The 14,831-nt window shown below is 40.8% G+C and overlaps 1 protein-coding gene and 1 non-coding gene across 2 annotated transcripts; both read right to left on the minus strand.

Moving 5' to 3' along the window:
* Positions 1-1,667: 1,667 nt before the first annotated feature.
* Positions 1,668-7,327, minus strand: LOC136385524 (G-protein coupled receptor 83-like). Its single transcript, XM_066356531.1, has 4 exons — positions 6,434-7,327; positions 5,719-5,844; positions 4,352-4,485; positions 1,668-3,936 (listed from the first exon to the last, which is right to left on the minus strand). The coding sequence occupies exons 1-4, from the start codon at positions 6,857-6,859 to the stop codon at positions 3,294-3,296; spliced, it is 1,329 nt and encodes a 442-aa protein (XP_066212628.1). The 5' UTR covers positions 6,860-7,327; the 3' UTR covers positions 1,668-3,293.
* Positions 7,328-11,970: 4,643 nt separating this feature from the next.
* Positions 11,971-12,101, minus strand: LOC136386620 (small nucleolar RNA SNORA63). The gene has a single exon (XR_010747985.1). It is a non-coding gene; the product is annotated as a small nucleolar RNA SNORA63 (small nucleolar RNA).
* Positions 12,102-14,831: the final 2,730 nt, after the last annotated feature.

The following is a 14,831-nucleotide window of genomic DNA, read 5'->3' on the forward strand; positions in this document are numbered from 1 at the left end:
GCAAAGTCAAGGCAGCAGCAAACATTGAAGCTAAATCATCTGTCAAACTTAGTACATTCCAGACCTCCAGCCTTACTAAGGGACGGGGTTCTGATTCTTTGGAGAATAAAGGTAGGAATAGGGAGTGATTTACCTGGGAATGAGAAAATGTTACGTGAACATAAATAGCACAATAGTTCAATAGTTGTTTAAATTAAAATGACAGCTCTTTTCTCTAAATTTCATTTAAGTCTAAGCAGGTAAAGGAGCATGTCAGAGCAAGGTATAATTCCTCTAAGAAACACTAGCTACCTCAAGATAATTTCACTCTGCCCTCTCGTGGGGAGGCAGAGCCTTAGATAGTCAGCCTGATCATTCTGGGATGTATCCATCTTGCCAAAAGGAGAATGAAAAAGACAACTCTGTCCTTAGAAGAACGAGGATTTAAATAAGGAAAGAAAAGATATCAGCAGAGCTCACCACTCACAAAGACTAATTTTAAAAACAGCTGAAGCTGAAAAGTTATGTGCAATTTACAATGATGTCACCAGTAGATATGGTCATCTACTTAGTCCAGGACTTCTCTAAATATTTAGTCCTGTACTTGTGTGACTATAGTTCTTTGTATTTTATTTTTTTAACTTTTTTGTTTGTTTTGGTAGTGACCATAGGAATAGAGAGGAGATAAAGATTCATCAATGAGAGTGAAAATAGAAAGAAACAGAGACTAAACTACACTTTTTATCTCCTCAAATTGTTCTTGATATAAAAAATGGATGCAATACTTAAGCACGTATGGAAAATTTTCATAAATAACTGGAGTTTTAACTTCAAAGTATCTAATTTTTGCTTTCACCAGATAAGATGACCAGTCAGAAGCTAAACTCCAGTTAGCCTGCTTCATGCCCCGGGTTGCTCTTTTCCAGAGGAAACTCAAAGATTTAATAAACTTTGAATAATATTTCTTTGGTAAAAAAAAAAAAATTAAGATGAAGAAAAGAAAAGGGAGATGATTAAGAAAGAAATGGAAGGAGAAACACATATACACTCTAAAAAATCAATAACCTGTTCTCAAAACTGCTAAAACCAGTAAGTTTGGACAGTCACTATGCAGTTCACAATAAATGCAGAAGTAAAAGTCTGAAGCCCATCAGCTGAGCCTGGAACTCCTAAGACTCTCCAAGGTCATGCTGTGGTGATAAAAGTATGTCATTATCGTTGTTGTTAATTATTAGTTTTATATTTTAAGAAGTTATGTTCCTTCTTTGGGGGAGTGACTATGGGAAAGAGAGGGTGAAGGAGAGTAAGAGATAAGCAAAAGTTAGAATTCTGTAAAAATAGAAAGATTTTTTTAGCAAAACAAAATAAAACATGAGTGGCTAGAAAAAAAAACCTTCCTGAATTGAGCACTATTCCTCCAAAGTAAACTAAGTCATGTTCTCGGTGCCACTGAATGGTACTCACTTTGCAACAGACACAGAGGGTACAGCCTAAGTCTGGACCATTTCCTCCATAATCCTGCAGTGAGCCATCCTATATCCCAGGAGGGCACAATTGGAAGTCACTTTCTATGGTTTGAATTAAATGAGAAAGATATATAGAAGAGAAAATGTAACCAATGGCCACCAATCCCTTGGGTCATTACACATTCCACCAAAAAAAAAAAAAAAAAAAAAAAAGCCTATGGAGCAAGACAGAGATTGCAAAGTTTATATCCAGAGACTGTACCCCCCACATCCTCAGGCTTCCACTAAGGGTGAGAGGAGTTTGAATTCTGAAGAGAAGAGAAATATGGGAGGAAATTGACAAACCATAGCTAAAATGCAATGCGGAAGCAGTAGTTTAAACTATGCATTAGAGTTCGAAGAAATAAAAGATGCACAGATAAAAAACAGAGAAGGAATGAAGACAAAAGAAAGAATTAGAGAAGGAGTGCTGAAGAAAGAAGAGACTGAGAAAGGCTGAGGAAGTTGGAGATGGAAGAAGAGGGGCAATAAGAAGAGCAAGGAGAGGAGAAAATGAAACAGAATTAAGGGAAGAGGAAAGGAGTGAAGAAGAGGGAGAAATTAAGATGGACAGAAATAGGGGAAAGAGGGAAAAGAAGAGAGGAAAGGGAACAAAGGAGACATGGAAAGAGAGTGGAAAGAAGAAATAAATTTGTAGGAGTAGGAAGAAGAGAAGGGTGGAACAGAAAAAGCAAAGGAGGAAAAGATGCCAGGGAAATGAGATAGAAGGAAGGAGGGAACAAAAGGGAAGAGATGAAAGAGAGGAAGACATGGGGGTAAGAAAGGGAATCAAGAACAGGGGGAAAAGAACCCACCCTCGTCTTGGCATCTTCCTGACATACACAAGCTGTACCTTCAAAAAAGGCTTAATAGCATTGTCTCCACATGAAAGGCAGTGACAGTTACTTCCTTCTTGTCTCTCTTGAAATGTCATCCTCATAGGCTAGAGAGATGAAAAAAAATCAACAATGAACACATTACACTTTCACTTTTTCTGGAAAAAGAAAGACAAGACTAGACAGTACTAGTTTATATGAGACAAGGTATGATGTTAAATATGGGGTCAAGAAACAAGAGATTTTCTTTTTTGAGTTTGCAGTGCTGAGATGGGTACTTGAATTGTTGGTGTACTAAAAAGAAAGCCATCATAAAGTTATTATATTTGCAATCTGGAAAATTAGCCCTGGTGATGTGGAGCTAACTATTTAACTGCCTTGTTTTTTCTTGTAAGATTTCTCATTCTCATTCTGTCATAACGAGCTAAGATTATTTGCATTTACAGGGAGCTCTAAGTTCCCAGATAACCCAATTAAATTTCAGAAACTATACATTTTTCTTATATCACTTCTCTGGGAATATTATGGACACAATATGGACATTACATTCTTTTCCATTAAATAAAATATAAGTAATCTCTGGGGTTTTTGCAACCCCTGAGACAAGTGCCATGGCCAGATAGACATACAAAAAATGAAAAAAGGAACAGAATCAGAGATAAAATTCAGGAGACCCAAGTCAAAGTGTAACTTTCCTTTGAGTTATGTAAGTATCTCTTAAGAGCCTGTACATCTAATATATATCTTCAGTTTTGCTTACTGCAGGGAGAAAGGAAATGTTGGAAAGGAAAGAGGAGTAAAGACAGAAGAAAATGAAAGAACAAGTGAGACACATATGGTGGCTCACATGGTCTCCTCACATTCCAACCCCTTCCTCCATTTCCCCCAACCATAGAAAATGAATGAAACAATGATTTTGGTCCCACCCTATCTGAGTTTTTGAGGATGGATAATCTATCGCGGTCTGGGCAGCTTAAACTCTAGGCACTGTTGGGTAGAGAAAGGAGGTTTCCACCTCTGGGGAAGGAGGAGGACTGGGTAGCTCATCAAAATCTTTAAATCGTGGAAATTTGGGGACTACAGGATTAGAATCCACCCTGGCAGTGGGTGAGACAGGGTTCAGTTGGCGGTGCTCTCCTCTCAGGCGGCTGATTCCATTTAGCAGCATCTTCTGGATTTCCATGATGACCTTCTGAACTTCAATATGGAAGCTATCACTGAGCCAGCAATAGATGTAAGGATTGTAACATGTGCTGCTAATTGCAAGCCAGTGGAGAAAGAAATAGAGACCATTGTGGCTTGAAATGGATTCACTGGATAACAACACCAGATAGAGGTTGAGGGGAAGCCAGCAGATAGTGTAGACAAGCACCACCATCAGCAACATCTTCAGGCTCTGCTTCTTCTTCCCACGCTGGCAAATGTAGGTGTGGATGTTGATGTCATCAACAGCATTATGGATCCACAGTTTCTTGGCCACATGACCATAGACAACCATCAGCACCATCAATGGAAAGATGAAGAAGAGCAAAAAGGTGGTCAAGTCAAGGTATTTCCATGTGGATTTTGAAGTATATGAGAAACTGGGGAGGCATACAGTTTCTTCAGTGACGTTTCTAGGTTATAAGAAAGAAAGAAACATTAACTTGATTTTCCTTTACCCCCAGCCCCACAGCTAGGTATTATAACAATAGGCCTTAATAAAGAGACATATTTACTATTTGTCTCTGTGCTAGGAGTGAACACTAGAGTTATAAACCGGGAGCTTTAGGCTAAACCAATTCCAGATCTTTCATATGATATCTATATAGGGAAACAATGGACCCCAAACAGCAAGTGGTATGCCTAACAATCGACTGCCATGAAAATCTTTGGGTACTCATAATATGTTCTAGTTTAGAGAAATTTATTTTTGTGCCCATGTTTTGAAATACACTATTCTAACCCCTATTCCATTCCCCTTATTCCAGGAGGCTTCCAAGGTCATCAGTTGCTGAAATCTAGACACTGACCATCCTGTGTTCCTCTTACCCGATCTCCACTTGATAAAATTTTTGGTAAATTGCATGTGGTAAAGCAGCACAAGTGCTCACAATCCAGATGAGAATGATGCAAACATTGCCTTGCATTGGAGTAATTCGGGACTTCAGGGGATATAGCATCACCTGGAAGAAAAGACACCAATCCAGTTCAACAGTGCAAATTAGGGTTACTTACTAGTCATTCTTCAACTGACATTCTTTTGTGAAAGTGAAAAGACTTGGGAGGTGGGTGAGTAATGTGCTTTGGATACTAGTTCTGCTGACAGCAAATGAGTGGCATTTTGTTTTATGAAAAAGCAAAGTTAGTAGTGTAGAGAGAAACATTTAAATGAGAAGTGGACTGATGTCAAAGTTTCTTTCTGTCTCCAAATTGGGAGTTCAGTCAAGAAGGATGAATGTCCAAAAGTGTAACTTATTTTTTTATTTATCACATATTGATGAATCAGTACTCTACATCCCTCCACCCTTTCTCCCACTTGGTTCCCTTTATGTCCCTCTCCCTTTTCCTTCCATCCCTTCCCATCTTGATCCTTCTGTAGTCAAACTTTCTTCCCTCCCTTCCTCTCTTCTCATGCTCTCCTTCCTTTTCTCTATACCTTTATCATCTTCCTTCATCTCCTTTCTCCATGGCCCCTGAAGTACGGTTCCAGCCACAACTCCTTCAATCTCCTTCTATATTCCTCCTACCTAACTTGTTTCCTGGCTCCCTCTCAACTGGTTAACAATGTAATTCCTCCCAGATTCTCACCCCAGACCCATTTATTTTCTTCTTCTTAAGTCATTTCCATTCCTCCTCCCAACTCTTTATTTCTTAATTTTTCAATTTCTTTCTACTATATTTGTTCAGCCCTCACTCACAGACTTCAAACCCACCTCCCAGACTCAACCCACTACCAGCCCTGAAGCCACACCCTCTTCTGACTCATCCTTTCCTTATTTCTTCCATTAGCTGGTCCTGCAATGCAGCAAATAAAAAATGTTTTCCAAAAGAGAAGAAGAACAGGTTTTTTTTTTTATCATTTGTTTATTGCTGTATCTGTTTCCATAGCACCATATCAAACATGAGGGTATTTTTATTACATAATATTTGATATGGTGAAAGTCTATAATTTACATTTTGCAATACTTCTAAATTAAGCATATATATGTATTTATGAGTTTGTGTGTGTATATATATGTAAATTGTAGATATAATGTATTATATGTAGATATAATGTAGATTGTCCTGCATGCACGTAGATTGTCTCAAGGAACTCAAAGAACATTTTAAATTATTTGTGCTCTTAGCTGCTTCCATCTGCCTAGAAGAGAAACCTACCCCTTTATAAGACTTCAAAAGCCCTGGTTAACACATACCCGATGTCGGTCTAGGGAAATAGCAGCCATGCTCATCACAGTTACATAGGCACAAGAGTACTGAGCAAAACGACTGAGGTGGCATGTCAGCTTCCCAAACATCAAGGAATTACACAAATAGCGCACCTGTTGGAGAAAGGACATGGTGAGGCACAAGGACTCATCCCTGGGTGTTCTCTTACAAACTTAAAAACACAAGTAAATAAGCCTCCTTGTTTCACCAAACTGCTAACATTTTTGTCTTAGGAAGGAAATATTTTCACACTGCATCTCCCTAGACTTTTCCATTTCTCCCCACAAAAACAGACTAACTTGAAGATGCAGACCCCAAATCACAAAAATTGTTAGCCACAGTCCATTCCAAGCACTACCTGTAAAAGATGGGGAAACAGGCTAAGTCTTTGAGACAAAGCTCACTCTAATAGCCCTCTCCCCTTCACCCTGCTTCCTTGAGCCACTTAAGCTTCTCAGTCTCTGCTAAGGCAGGAGATTAATTTAGCAAACACAATCACAATCATGCCTGTAGCCAACCCCCTCCCGAGTTCCAAACAGTTTATAAAATTTCTCAGCAATTCCTCTCTACGCACTTTCCCAATCAACGCTACCCGCTTCAGCGCTTCTTCCTACCCCGCGGCTCTCTCTGTTGCAAGTGTCAAGTTGTGTTTCTGCTCCCATAGTCTGAGCCCCAGCTCGCACTCCCCTACACCCAGCTTACCATGGTGAAGGGCGAGCTGAGAAAAGCCAGCATCATGTTGGTCACGGAGATGTTTACCACAAAGAGGCCGGTGGCAGTGTGCATCTTCTTGTACTTCATAATCACATGGTTTAAGATCCAGTTCCCTAGTATGGCAGCAAATACCACTATGGTGTACCCTATTACTAACCAGAAATGTACCTGCTCATCCTGGGACACCATCTCTGGAGCCATGGGACCTGATGTGTCAGCCAGGTTGTCCATGTTTGAGAGATGGTCTGGTAGCTTATGGATCATAGAAAGCATGCTATCACGGCCTGAGCTACCAACAGCAGGCGCGGCATTAGAAATAGCCTGCAGCACCTGGGAAGCGGTGGAGGTGATCAGATCATCAAACCCGCTCGGCACACTCAGAGCTTCGGGGGTCAGCTCGTCCTCATAGCTCATGGTGCTGGGGTTCGGGAAAACCCCTTGGGGCGATTCGATGGTCGGGGCGTCCAGCTTGAAGCCTTTGGGAAACTCCCAAATCCTTAAGCTACTGGGTCAGGGAGAGCCGGGTGAAGAGAGGAGGGGTAGGGGTCTCCACAGAGCTCTTGGAGAGTGCTGTTCAGCCTTCTGCAGCTGTGAATAGAGAATGCGCTCTCCAAGGTGTGGGATGGGGTGGATGATAGGGTAAGCAGAGGGGACCCGCAAGAAGGAAAGCAAAAAACACCCGCTGGACCTGCTCGGTGTGCGCAAATGCGCAGAGCTAAGCTGAGCTGGGCAGTCTAACTCCCGGGCGGGCGAATGCGGTGGCTCCAAACGTTCCGCAGCTTGGTGTGTGCAGGCCGTGTACGTTCCAAGTCCAGAACCGCAACGCCAGGCGCCGCCCCGCAACACCCTCCCAGCACCGTTCTCCTTCTCGTAGTTGAGGGTCGTTCCAACTAAATATGTGGCGCCTTGAATCAGTCGGTAAATCCGTCTGTATGTCTACAGACGCCGTGCTCTGAGCCAGTGAGGACAGCACCTTCTGCAACCTCCCTTTATAGAATGTCTAGAGCTTGCAAGAGAGCCAATGAGGAGCCGCAGCTGAACCCTCCCTCCCCCGCGCCCTGTCCATTTGGCTGGAGAGCTAAGGGGGCTGGCAATATCTTCGCTGCTAGAGCCTCAGGCCCCCTCTTTTCGCTGCTCTTCCCTGACTCTCCCTCCTCCCTCTTGCTGCAGCTGAAAGCCCAGATTTAGGGGATCTTCTCTCATCAACTCTCATGATCCGCCTTTGTCACCTCCCTTTTCCCTTACTCTCCTTTTTTTCTTCTGCACCCGTGCCTGAAATGCCAGCTAGGAGCAGTGGCACTGGGAACTGAGAAGGGGAGGTGGTGACCGCGGTGGCATCTGGACAGACAGTGATCTGACTGACAAGCTGGATGCTTCATTTGGTACTAGCCACCTGGGTGGCCGCCTAGGGACAGTGATCTCCAAGAAGGGCTTGCACAAATGTTGTTATTATGCAAAGAGAATGAGACTGTTAGAGAATGGGGGGGGGGGCACTGTAGAGTCTCTGAGAGACCAAGTGAGAGTATCTGGAAGAAGGTGAACCTAGCATGTTTCTGATGCTCTGCTTTCTTTTATGTGCAACCACCAGCTTCAGAAACGCCTTCAATGACCCCAGGGTCTTCATCCAGCCTCCTAGAAGGACACTGCACTTTTGTCCAACACCCAGGGAGTAACAGTTTGGGAACTGGATGTGGCAGGTTAGTGGAGAGACTGACAATGATGCCCAAGGAGAGTTTAAGATTTGGGAAGCTTTTGCAAATCAACTGATTATCCCACAGTCTGATGCAGCAGTAAGAGGGAGATGAAGTTTATTCTTAGGAGTTATAATGGAAAAGAGGTTGTGTCTGGGGGTTGCTAGACTGCCTTTTATCTTGGGAGTTTTCAGCTGCCTCCTGGAAAAGGGATCCGGAGATATTTCAATCACAGCTAGAGCAGCTGAACTGCTTCTCTAGAGGTGCTTTAGGGAACACAACAGAGCCCTGAGCTTTTCAGAGTTTAAGAGTGTTTTTCCCACTGCTGCTAATATTCTTATTTTTATTTTTATTATATTTATTTTAAATTTATTTTTAAATTTTGTATCTTACGATCTCCCTCACTAATTTACAGGTAGATAAATGGAGGCTTGGGATGGAAAGAGTTTAAGGAAGTCCACAAAGATAATAATCTAAAGAAGCAGGACTAGAAATGTAACCTGGCAGCCCAGAACGTGTTGCTCTACAGTAAGTAGTCACTGAGAAATCCTGGTGTTTGTTTCAACTGCAGTGTGAAGACTTCCTGTTCACACTCCATGTTGTGAAAAGACTGTGAAGAGAGCCAGCAACTGCACCCCTTTTCTTTAGAGGAGCCAGTAAGGGAACAGTCCAATATCAAAAACAACTTATTAAGGGATAAGCAGGCATTCATTATTACTATCATCATCATAATGTCATTGCATCATCAAAGATCATCAATCAGTCATAAAATAGGCAAGCAAACTTCTGTTGTGCTTGTGTGTGTGTGTGTGTGTGTGTGTGTGTGTGTGTGTGTATCTGTCTGCTTTGGCCCCATCTTGCTGTTTATGGGTTAAAGAATGTTTAAGGAAGACATTGGAGGATCTTGCAACCTTTTTTGGGCTATCCTTATTTGTGAGAAAAGGATGGCTGAGGTTAATATAGAAAGGTTTATCAGAAAAAATTATTAAAGCTATATTTTGTGAATGAGAGCTAATCCTTTTGAATATAGACCTAGATATGGATAAAATATCTGGTTACTAGGCAAATTCTTAATAAGAAATGATGACATAGTGACATTTATGACAACATGGGTGGACCATGAGAACATTATACTGAGTGAAATAAGTAAATCAGGAAAAGCTAAGAAGTGTATGATTTCACACATAGATGGGATATAAAACTGAGACTCATGACAGATAAAAATGAAGTGGTTACCAGGGGAAGGGTATTTGAGAGTGATTGGGAAGGGAGTGGAGATAAAGGTATAAAGAGGGACAAATATAAGGTGACAGAAAATGACTTGATTTTATGTGATGGGTATACAATGTAATCAACAGTTCAAATGCTTTAGAAATGTTTATCTGAAACCTAGTTCTCTTATTAATCAATGTCACCTATTAAAGTGATTTTTTTAAATAACCTACAAAAGTTCATTTTCTAAATAAAATTTGAAAGGAAGGAAGGAAGGAAGGAAGGAAGGAAGGAAGGAAGGAAGGAAGGAAAGAAGGAAGGAAGGAAGGAAAAGTAAGTTGTGTTTTATTTGAGTGACCCACAAAACAGAGACACGCAAAGAAACACTTTGAAGGGAGATTATAAATGTTGACTCTACCCCAAAATCGACTCCAGAGGTGGTAATCACTGATTTCTAAGGGAAGATCATATATATATATATATGTTGAATATTCAGGAGGCATTTTTCTCTGCTCATGACCCTGAGCTGACTTCCCAAAGGATTCAAAGGGCCCCAGATTTGGCGAGGAATAAAGGGTATCTTGACATATAGTGAAAAATAAGATTTTAAAAAATATATATAACTGGAGAAGTGCAGAGGTTCCTGTGGCAGGGGCCAGAATGGAAGGATCAAATAGGCAGAGGCAGAACCCAAGAGGTGGGATTCTGAAATGTGGTCTTAGCCTCCACTAGCCTCTTAACTATGGTCCTTGGCATCTTTGGCCTCTTGATCCAGAGTCCCTGAATCTCACAAAAAGTTGTTGGCAATACCTAAATTCTAGAGAAGTGAGGGTTTCATGCAACACTATTGTTAGATTAGAGTCAGCAAAAAGGAAAATGATGCAGATTATATCATTTATCATCAAACCACTGCTGTCATTCTTTCTAAAAACAAAGCCATAATATATATGTGAGCTTATTGACCCACAAGTACTTCAAGTCCATGAGCTACCTGAAACCTTGCATGACATATTTAGTTTATTGGAAGAAAAAAGGAGGACTGAGGCTAGTGATCCCATTCATGCACCCACTTTATCAGTAAGAGAGGGAGTTTCCTGGCCATCTTTAGACCAGGAACTATTGGGGATTGGAAGAAAATAATTCAGAACAGTCTTTTCTCTTGAGCAGCTTATAATTGCAGTAAGAAAAATAATCCATGCCAAGAAAATAGTTAATTCCAGGCAGGTGAAAACTATTCAGACAGTCAAAGTTAAAGGAGCAAGCAGTGTAGGTGTGGAGTGGGGGTTGAAAAGGTTTTGCAGAAGAGCAAAGGTTTGAACAATTGAATGGACAAAAATGACCAGAGAGAAGGAAAAGGGTGGTGAAACTTGGACCCCTAAAAAGCAGGAGTAAGCAAGCCACAATGATGAAAAATTGCTCCTGTTTCATTCCAGGGACAGGGACAGAAGAGGTTTTGGATGGAGAGTTTAGTAGGTGCAGTTCCTATGCATTTCTCTAGCACTGATGTTTTTTTCTAAGTACTTTCTGTGAAAATACAATGGCTGATTATTGAGGAAACTAGTTTTACTGTCATCAATAGGAGAAGGCTGTCTCCCTGGTACAGTAAAAGCCGAAACAAGCATATTAATTCATGTGATTTTTTCAATTTATCTATCCATTGAGCTCCTGGATTTTTTCAGGCAAAATAACTCTCAGTTCTTACAACTGTGATCCTCTGAAAGTGTTTAGTCTTTGCCATTGGAGACCATTTACTTAATTTACAGCTATACCTCACATCAAGTTTCTTCTAATATCACCACTACTTCCCTACTCTAAATTCTAAGCTATAAAACACAAAAACATGCACTCAATCACACAGAAACCAAACCTACATTAGGCATAAAGTACCTCTGTTTTCTTTTTTTTTTTTTTTTTTTTTTGTATTTTTCTGAAGCTGGAAACGGGGAGAGACAGTCAGACAGACTCCCGCATGCGCCCCACCGGGATCCACCCGGCACGCCCACCAGGGGCAATGCTCTGCCCACCAGGGGGCGATGCTCTGCCCCTCCGGGGCGTCGCTCTGCTGCGACCAGAGCCACTCTAGCGCCTGGGGCAGAGGCCAAGGAGCCATCCCCAGCGCCCGGGGCCATCTTTGCTCCAATGGAGCCTTGCCTGCGGGAGGGGAATAGAGAGACAGAGAGGAAGGGGGGGTGGAGAAGCAAATGGGCGCTTCTCCTATGTGCCCTGGCCGGGAATCGAACCCGGGTCCCCCCTACGCCAGGCCGACGCTCTACCGCTGAGCCAACGGGCCAGGGCCTGTACCTCTGTTTTCAACCAGACCCAAGTTACAGCTCCAAACTTGTTTCCTGGCTCTCAGTGCAGTTAGTTCTCCTCACAGAGTTCCTAAATGTCTGGTTCTTACTCAAATCCTGACAAAGATACAAAAATGGCACCACTGATTCAGTCAACCTTAATATTCAGTGGAAACTGAATAAAGTTATCCTTCCAAATCTGGAGTCCGGAGAGTCAGGGAGAGCTGAAACAGTCTTCTTTAGTCCAAACATCTGCTTAACTTTACTCAGACAAGAAATCTTGTGACACAAGAACAAACTCTGGTGCAAACATAATCTTTTTTTCTTTCACATGTATGAGACCAAGTGTACCTGGCTGCTAAAGAGTATAGCAGACAGGTATAGTTAAAAAACAACTTTATTTTGAGCAGGGGGAACGACAACACAGCACTTAACAGCTATACTGTAGTCTGAATCCTGCTATCAAACATAATCTTTAATACTCACCTTGCCCCTTACTATTTTTTCATGTCTTAGTCTAACCTTAATTGCAACTCCTTATCTTCTATTAGATACTCTATAATTAATTGTCTCAAGTCCCATTCAGTTCTGATGCCTGTAAGGACCTAAAGTCTAAGTTCTTACCGCCTATTAATAAGGCTGTTGGTTATGCTTAGCCTCTTCTTACTTCTACCAATAATTCTCAACACTATACTGCCCACCAAATTGGTTTTTATGATGCTGACAGATTGTGATGGGCTTGTGACAAAGAAACATAATCACCTATGTACCTTGGGTTTTGTGCCAGGCTCACCAGGCTGTTCTACCATAGCTAGCAACTTATACTGGCAATAGTACTCTCAACTGCTTGATCCACTCCCAGGCAGGAACCCCAACCAAGATACTAATTTCACCCCAATATTCCATTCTCCTTGTAGTAGTCACAAGCAACCTATGCTTCACATCTAATTTCACAAGTTTCAAAGATTCAAGGCTTTCTTTGCAACACAATTACCTGATTCCAAACCATAGCCAAATGTTCTCCTGTCCAAGAGGTCACAGATGATTATGCCAAGTTGTAGTCAATGTTGTTATGGTCACAGGGAACTCTATAAGGTTATCCTTCCTGGAGTCCATGTACTAATGTACCAGGGTTAGTTGGAAAACCTCTCTAGACAGGAGCTTCCAGCTCCAGGGGAGGAAAAAAATCCCACTACCAGGAAGAGGCAAAAATAGAGGGAAAAACCTATGGTGACATCATTTCACATGAGAACAGATATTACCCTATTGTTGACAACTGAACTGCTGGGGGTTGCAAGTAACAGGGTCCAATGGGACAATCAAAGGTGAATTCCTAAATATAGATTTCATTGGCTTTCAATTATGCCATCTCCCAACCCAGTGAAGGTGTTCCATTTATAAGAGGTTTCCCAGCCTCAACTTGCAGCCCTCTGGCGAAAGGAGTTTGCATACCAAGGCTGCCTGTTTTACTGCAAACTTGAGACGATTCAGATCTGCACTGAGGCAAAACTTGCTTTCAAATTAGTTCATGCCTTTAGCCTCACTTCAGCTCTCCAGGGTCACACACAATTTGAATAATCACTCTTATTTATGCCAATTTTTCAGATATTTAAGACAGTGTCCATATTTCTCTAGAGTCTCTTTTTGTTGAGGTTGTAAGGTAGATGGAGCCTTGTAACTTGAAGGAAAAAATAAAAACAGTTCCTAAGAACTAACAGAGGAAACACTAAAGTAGGTAGACAGCAAGATAAACAGTACTGTGGTGCTTGTTGTGGAAAAAAAAGGAAAAAGAAATGGTGACATATCGCCATTTATGACAACATGGATGGAATTTGAGAATATTACACTGAGTGAAATAAGTAAATTAGAAAAAGCTAAGAACAATATGATTTAACACATAGGTGCAGCATAAAACTGAGATACATGGGCATAGATAAGAGTAAAGTGGTTAACAAGGAAGGGAGTGTGGGAGAGGGGATGGAGGAATAGAGTAAAGAGGAACAAACATATAGTGAAGGACAATGATTTGATTTTGGGCAATGCCTATACAACATAATCCACAGTTCAAATGCTATAGAAATGTTTACCTGAAACCTATATATTTCTATTGATCAATGTCACCCTGTTAAATTTAATTTTCTAAACAAATTAAAAAAAGAACTTTTGAAGACCTCCTACACTGCCTTTCCTTTGGGGTATATTTCCTTCAAATTAAGGCAGTAAGAATGTCTGCAAGAAGAAAGAAGAAAGGCACCTATTTATTTCTTTCTTTTTAACTATAGTTGACATAGAGTATTATATTACTGAAGGGTGTACAACTCCATGATTAGACAATTATGTCACCTTGATAAATCTAATACCCATCTGATATTATATATAGTTATTATAAAATTATTCCCTATGCTGTATTTTACATCCCCACGATTATTCTATAACAACCAATTTGTTAACTTCTTAATGCTTTCATCTTTTTCATCCATTCCTCTAACCTTCATTTCTTTTGGTTCAGATAACTGGGGCTATCAAATGGTGTCTTTTCATAGCTTGGATTTGGAGCAGTAACTTCTGAATCCTATTAAATCTGTAACTTGAAAAGTAATCTTGAGTAAGCATTTTTCCCATTTTTCTTTTCTGGGTCTCACTTTCTCTATCTTTACAATAAAGGGTTGCATTCAACATTCTAAGGGCCTTTCTTGATAAAATATCTTGTGATAGTTATCACTACCATTATCTACAACAATGGCGTTATTTTTATTTTTATATTTCAAACTGCAGACAGGATTTAGAAATAACCAAAGATGTAGGCAGTAATCTCTACACTTAACCCCTAAAAATGCCCCTAGATTAGAGAGTGGCTTCTTAGAGGTGCCTTATGTCTAATATTACTATTCATAACTGTTACTTAAACAATAAAAATAGCAACTGGAAGTAGCACCCCTTATTCTTCTAATTCATCCCTGGAAACACAGCTTCTATGTAGGAGCCACTTTTCAGAGGGTCCACAGAAGGGCAAAAATGTTAAAAAGGGAAAGTGAGATGCATCAACTTGGCAAACATATTATCTCCCTTTTGTTCTGAATGTGAGGTCTAGATCATTTGCCAATTTTCCATTAAACATACATCCACTATGTTTTAAGCACAATCCAAGTCTCTTAGACATAGCAATCAATTAATAAGAGAGACAAATTTTCT

This window comes from Saccopteryx leptura, chromosome X (assembly GCF_036850995.1).
Source record: "Saccopteryx leptura isolate mSacLep1 chromosome X, mSacLep1_pri_phased_curated, whole genome shotgun sequence".
Classification (NCBI taxonomy): Eukaryota; Metazoa; Chordata; class Mammalia; order Chiroptera; family Emballonuridae; genus Saccopteryx; species Saccopteryx leptura.